Source organism: Procambarus clarkii, chromosome 4 (genome assembly GCF_040958095.1).
Source record: "Procambarus clarkii isolate CNS0578487 chromosome 4, FALCON_Pclarkii_2.0, whole genome shotgun sequence".
In the NCBI taxonomy this organism is placed as follows: Eukaryota; Metazoa; Arthropoda; class Malacostraca; order Decapoda; family Cambaridae; genus Procambarus; species Procambarus clarkii.
Genome location: NC_091153.1, coordinates 53,837,427 through 53,844,723, shown reverse-complemented (window position 1 = coordinate 53,844,723; position 7,297 = coordinate 53,837,427). Strand labels below are relative to the sequence as shown.

At 43.0% G+C, this 7,297-nt stretch overlaps 1 protein-coding gene across 1 annotated transcript in view; it reads right to left on the bottom strand.

Annotated features, from left to right (window-relative positions):
• Positions 1-5,053, bottom strand: part of LOC138371675 (mucin-22-like) — a 35,067-nt gene extending 30,014 nt beyond the window's left edge. The window contains exons 1-2 of the mRNA XM_069336679.1: positions 5,040-5,053; positions 4,171-4,417 (exon numbers count right to left, since the gene is read on the bottom strand). Of these exons, the coding sequence (XP_069192780.1) occupies positions 4,171-4,417; positions 5,040-5,053 (261 nt within the window). The remainder of the gene's footprint in view (positions 1-4,170; positions 4,418-5,039) is intronic.
• Between the last annotated feature and the right edge of the window lie 2,244 nt (positions 5,054-7,297).

The following is a 7,297-nucleotide window of genomic DNA, read 5'->3' as shown; positions in this document are numbered from 1 at the left end:
ATTGGGAATCAAGGAATCCCCATGGAGGGGACGAAACGTGGGGAGCGAAATTAGTAGATGTTATAGACAGGAATTTCCTGACACAACATGTGAAGGAAGACACAAGGGAAAGAGGAGGAGATGCACCGAGCCTATTAGACCTGATTTTCACCCAGAACGTAGAAGATATCGAGAATTTAGAGCATCAAATACCTCTAGGGGCCAGTGACCATTGTGTCCTAGTCTTTGACTACATGATGGAATTCAAACTTATGACCATGGGACAAGAGATCTGGGAAAGGAGAGCTGACTACAGGAAAGGGGACTATATGAGGATAAGGGACTATCTGGGTGAAGTGCAGTGGGAGGAAGAAATTAGAGGAAAAACAGTCCAAGATATGATGGACCTAGTCATACAGAAATGCCAGGAGGCCGAAGAGAGATTTATACCAACGGTAAAGGGAAAAAATAAGAAGGAATATAATAACCCATGGTTTAATAGACAGTGTCAGGAAGCAAAATTGGCCAGCAGGCGGGAGTGGAGGAAGTACAGAAGACAAAGAACAGAGGACAACAGAAGCAGATACAACAGAGCTAGGAACGATTACATTAACATAAGACGAACATCGGAAAGGGACTATGAGAACGATATTGCAATCAAAGCGAAAAAACAACCTAAGTTACTACACAGTCATATAAGAAGAAAAATGTCGGTGAACGACCAAGTGACAAGACTAAGGAAGACAGAGGGGGCATATACTGAAAGTGACAAGGAAATCTGCGAGACACTGAATGCCAGTTTCCATGGAGTGTTCACTACCGAGCCTGAGCAGCTCCCATTGTTGGAAGGGGTTACCCTAGATGAAAGACTATCAGATATAGAGGTGACAGCAGAGGATGTAATGAAACAGTTGACAACACTGGATGCAAATAAAGCTGTTGGACCAGACAAAGTATCACCGTGGATACTTAAAGAGGCAGCGCAGGCTCTCAGCGTGCCTCTGGCAATGATCTTTAATAAGTCACTTATGTCGGGAGAATTGCCCAGTTGCTGGAAGGAGGCAAATGTCGTACCGATTTTCAAAAAAGGTGATAGGGAGGAGGCACTTAACTACAGACCCGTATCACTGACAAGCATCCCCTGCAAAATACTTGAAAGAATAATTAGGCTAAGACTTGTTGAGCACCTGGAGAGCATTGGGTTTGTAAACAAGCACCAACATGGGTTCTGGACAGGGAAATCATGCCTAACAAACCTTTTAGAATTCTATGATAAAGTAACAAGGATAAGGCAGGACAGAGAAGGCTGGGCAGACTGCATATTTCTTGACTGCCAAAAGGCCTTTGATACGGTACCGCACATGAGACTGCTATACAAACTTGAGAGGCAGGCAGGAGTAAGCGGAAAGGCCCTAGTATGGGTGAAGAACTACCTAACAGGAAGGAGCCAGAGGGTAATGGTAAGGGGCGAAAAGTCGGACTGGCGAACAGTAACAAGTGGAGTACCTCAAGGATCGGTGCTGGGACCAATCCTCTTTCTAATTTACGTAAATGATATGTTTACAGGAGTGGAATCATACATGTCAATGTTTGCGGATGACGCAAAATTAATGAAAAGAGTTGTGACAGACGAGGATTGTAGGATCCTCCAAGAGGACTTAAACAGGCTGCAGAGATGGTCAGGGAAATGGCTACTGGAGTTTAACACCAGTAAATGTAAAGTTATGGAAATGGGATCAGGTGACAGGAGACCAAAGGGACAGTACACAATGAAGGGGAACAGCCTACCTGTAACGATTCGAGAAAGAGACCTGGGCGTGGATGTGACACCTAATCTAACTCCTGAGGCACATATAAATAGGATAACGACAGCAGCGTACTCTACACTGGCGAAAATTAGAACTTCATTCAGAAACCAAAATGAGGAGGCTTTTAGGGCGCTTTACACTGCCTACGTGAGACCCGTCTTAGAGTATGCCGCGCCATCATGGAGCCCCCACCTGAAGAAACACATAAAGAAACTGGAGAAGGTTCAGAGGTTTGCGACGAGGCTTGTCCCAGAGTTACGAGGGATGGGATATGAAGAGCGGCTGAAGGAACTGAACCTTACGACACTAGAGAAAAGAAGGGAGAGAGGAGATATGATAGGGACATATAAAATACTCAGGGGAATTGACAAAGTGGAAATAGATGAAATGTTCACACGTAATAATAACAGAACGAGGGGACATGGGTGGAAACTGGAAACTCAGATGAGTCACAGAGATGTTAGGAAGCTTTCTTTTAGCGTGAGAGTAGTAGAAAAATGGAATGCACTTGGGGAACAGGTTGTGGAAGCAAATACTATTCATACTTTTAAAACTAGGTATGATAGGGAAATGGGACAGGAGTCATTGCTGTAAACAACCGATAGCTAGAAAGGCGGGATCCAAGAGTCAATGCTCGATCCTGCAAGCACAAATAGGTGAGTACAAATAGGTGAGTACACACACACACACACGCCAGCTATGTAGTTAAGTGTGGACAGCGGGACTGTGCATTATTTAGTTCAACTTCATCAGAGCTGCGTGTGGATGACAGGCTCATCACCGTCTCACTGTGAGGGCCTGAGTGACCTCGCCCTATGAAATGTGTTCATCATTGTACGGAAATAATTTCCACGTCTCTAATAATCCACTAACGACTCTGGAGCAGATTCCTGAACGAAGAGACGTCTATGTCTGACCCAGGTACGTCGAGGACGAACCCACTGACATTGAGTTCGAACTCAGTGTAGATAAAACTGGATTAGCAGCGAACAGGGGACCAGGAAGGGAATGGTCATGGGAAAACGCTAAGCCATTACGACTATATAGCAGTTGGAAGGGATCAGGATGAGGATTTGTGATGGGACTTGATAGGAATGGCGCCCAACCACTTATGCACAGCCGAGGATTGAACGCCGACCTGCATGAAACGAAACCGTCGAACTACCGTCCAGCTAGTTCGACGGTTTGGACCAATTATCTCTCAAAATAATTGGGCCAGCTAAAATATTCTGGTGCCGTTGTTAGTCATTTGTTTTAATGCGCGAAAAGCTCAAGTATCCTTATAATCAGTGACGTCCGATTGACAATGGGAGTTGTAGACTGGGGATTGACTGGCAGCCTAGCATGTGCGCGGTGCGGAGATCGTAACTTGGTGAATTGCGGTGCAATCTGCCTCAATCATTGTGTCGGGAGATCGTAAGTGGTGGCAGAAATAATTCCAGAGTATTCCTAAATGTCAAATAAGAATGGAACTTTTAGAGATCGAAAAGGTCTAGCCTCGCATATGCTAAACTGCTACTTAAATGACTATCGTTTATTGAAAAATTGTTTTGGTGCTGTGAGATGGAATCGAACTATCGTTCCGGGCCACCCCAGACCCGGCACGCCACTAGACCTTACCCACTAGACCACGTTGATGACTTAGATAATAAGTCTATTACCACGAATAGACCACATTTACCAAAGCATGTATTAGAGAAAGCCACCGTAGTGTCACAAAAATATTTCTCACGGATATATCAAGCTATTATGAATCCATCTTGCAGGCAGTGAGCTTGTGAGTGCTTCTCCAGTTAGGTAAGTTATCTATGAGAGAGGATTCACAATGGTGATTATTTCTGTATAAAGTTAATCGGACACAGGTCATAGTATAGCCCACGAATATATCTTCTTGGTATATTCTCGGTATATATGCATAACTCATGAGGATCTTCACTGGCGTGAAGAACTCAACCACTTGCACCATCGGGGATGGACGCAGATCATTGTAACCTACAAGGCCTTCGCTACACACTCCCTGTCTAGACAAAAACATCCTTCTTTTGTTGGAAGAGGAAATACTACAAGCAACACCTTAAACTCTTGATTCTCGACTCCGAGTGATTTAAAAACAAAAAAATTTACCAAGAAAAAAATTAATACAAAAATAAGAGAAATATGATATATTTTCCAGTAGGAATTGCCCTCCCTAAGAAGCCATTAGTGTTCGACTTGAAATTGTATCTTTTTGTTCAGTTTCTTTCATAGTGAGGCGGAGAAAAAACACGCAAACGTGAACACTTTATATTTAATATCTGACTTTCTCATTAATATTCCAGATGCAAAGTTGAATAAGAAAGTAATCTGATAGCCGATGGACTCAGTCCATCGGCTATCAGATTACTTTACGCTTGACTGCTGTAAAGAGTTCTTTACGTCCATCTTTACGCTTGACTGCTGTAGAGGGTTCTTTACGTCCATCTTTACGCTTGACTGCTGTAGAGGGTTCTTTACGTCCATCTTTACGCTTGACTGCTGTAGAGGGTTCTCCGTCGGCTTCGGGCTGTTTTTGATAAGGAGGTCGGTAGTCTTCTTTGTTTTTTTTAGTATGATCAAGTCTATGTTTTGAGTAGGAGTGGTGCTTTTTACTCCTTTACAAATTATTTCTTTCATTATTCTTTCATATTGAAATATTATTTCTTTCAAGCATTGTATACATGTACACTTGCCCCCACGAAGGATGTAACCTTCAATCTAAGTACATAGGTATGACGTCGACCAAGCTGACGAGGCGTTTGACCTGTCATCTTCAATCCGGTGCCCCCAGGAATCACATGAGACAAGCCCCATGACATCACCTTAAAAAGAGAAATGCTGAATAAAAACACTTGAATAATAGATAACACCCAAGATGTAAGAAGATTACAAATTCTTGAAGCAATCCACATAAATATAGAACCTACTATTAATACTCAAATTACGGAACTATTCACTCTACCCACCATGAGAGTAAGAACAAGACTGGAACATAACGAAACCAACATAGAAGACACTGCTCAACATAATAGGCCTATTACACCTGATTAATCATTGTATGTGCTTCGTCCCCTATTTTCGTCTTACCTTTTCTTTTATTCTACTTGTCTTCACCTGACTCTGTACTGGGATAAATTTAGCGAGCTTTGTATTTTCTTATCACTTGAGAATGAACCATGTAGGTTCGAAACGTTGTGCAATTTTATAATAAGTGTAATACATTCTATAGTTGTTTACTTCTTGGTCTTCATCTCGAAAACGAACATGACTTTTAGAGAACGCCTCTATTCTATCAATTCATCCATCTCTCTCTCTCTATCTATTCGTCTATCCAATCAGCTATCCCTCAATTTATCCATCTAACTTTCTATTCATGCATCTCTCTATACAACCATCTATCACTCCTCCTATCCATCCGCCTATCTTGTCTTCCTCACTGTAGTTATATCTTCTAGCTCCAGTAACTCATCAAAGAATTCGCGGTAAATTCTACGTTTCTCACATCCCCGATTTCATGTCACAATATCATTTCTGACTTCACGAAAATTTATGTGTGGGGGGGGGGGGGAATAGGCTAGGTTGTATTGGATGCAAGCAACACCCTAACCAATCAAGTTATCACCAAACAAACTAGGCTTGGAGAGTAGAAGTGTCAAAACCAGGCTAAAGGTAGACTACATGAAATATTGAGCTGTTTACTGTGGACTGGAATCTGTTTGGTTTTCTACTATTTTTGGAAACCAGTTGTTCATAAAAAAATTAATGTTCTTCGCCGCGCTTTGCTTACTGTTCCATGTTAAGTTAATATGGTACAGTTAAGTTCCATTTTAAGACTGTTCCATGTCTTTACAAAGGCGGTGAATACAAAGTCTGCTCTAATGTTGTCTTCTTATGCTTCTGTGACTTTCTAATTGTTAAGAAATAATTGTTTTATTGAGAAATTTTTTTGACCAACTGTTTTTTTGAGTAATTGTATTGCAATTGTTATCGAGTCAATTTTTGGGGTAATTGTAAAGTAATTGTCTTTGAGAATAGTTTTTGGGAAACTGTTTTCTTTTTAAGTAATTGTACTGTAATTGTTATTGAGTAAACTTTTGGGGATAATTGTTAAGTAATTGTCTTTAGAGAGATTGTTCTTGAGTAACTTTTTTATAATAATTGTGACCGACATGAAGTAATTGTTTTTAAGTAATTGTTTTAGAGAGATTGTTAGAGGGATTGTGAGTGTTATTACAGGGGTACCAACACTGCCTGTGCCAACCACTCACAATAGGCCAAGAATATAATATTTAATTGATGATTCTTGACATAATGAATAGGCCATTTGAGCACATCATTTCTCTGCTACGTCCTGTATCATGTAATATAGATATCTGGTGAGAGTGAACCCACCATGGTACGCAATACTCTACACCAAGTAGAGTATTCTACAAATGAAGTGATAAACCAACCACGACATGCAAATAAGGGAAGAGGAGACACATAAAAGAGGCAGCAGCAGCAGCAAGAAAAACAGCAGCAGCAGCAGCAGCAGCAGCAAGAAAAACAGCAGCAGAAGCAGCAGCAGCAGCGGCAGCAGCAAGAAAAACAGCAGCAGTAGCAGCAGCAGTGGCAGCAGCAAGAAAAACAACAGCAGTAGCAGCAGCAGCAGCAGCGGCGGCAGCAGCAGCTGCTTGAGGCGTAAAAGCAGCAGGAGCAGCAGCCGAGAAACTGAGGCACAATGGTTGTTAGCGTATGAACGATAAGATGATAAACAGGAAATACGAGATAAGAATACCTGCAGATATATCATTCCGAGTGAGAAGGGCTTAATGCATAGATCAAACATGAGAATGGTCGTGCGTGAAGCACTGCTTCACCAGGTGCGTGAAGCACTGCATCACCAGGTGCGTGAAGCACTGCATCAACAGGTGCGTGAAGCACTGCATCAACAGGTGCGTGAAGCACTGCATCACCAGGTGCGTGAAGCACTGCATCACCAGGTGCGTGAAGCACTGCATCACCAGGTGCGTGAAGCACTGCATCAACAGGTGCGTGAAGCACTGCATCAACAGGTGCGTGAAGCACTGCATCAACAGGTGCGTGAAGCACTGCATCAACAGGTGCGTGAAGCACTGCATCAACAGGTGCGTGAAGCACTGCATCAACAGGTGCGTGAAGCACTGCATCACCAGGTGCGTGAAGCACTGCATCAACAGGTGCGTGAAGCACTGCATCACCAGGTGCGTGAAGCACTGCATCAACAGGTGCGTGAAGCACTGCATCACCAGGTGCGTGAAGCACTGCATCAACAGGTGCGTGAAGCACTGCATCAACAGGTGCGTGAAGCACTGCATCAACAGGTGCGTGAAGCACTGCATCAACAGGTGCGTGAAGCACTGCATCAACAGGTGCGTGAAGCACTGCATCAACAGGTGCGTGAAGCACTGCATCAACAGGTGCGTGAAGCACTGCATCAACAGGTGCGTGAAGCACTGCATCAACAGGTGCGTGAA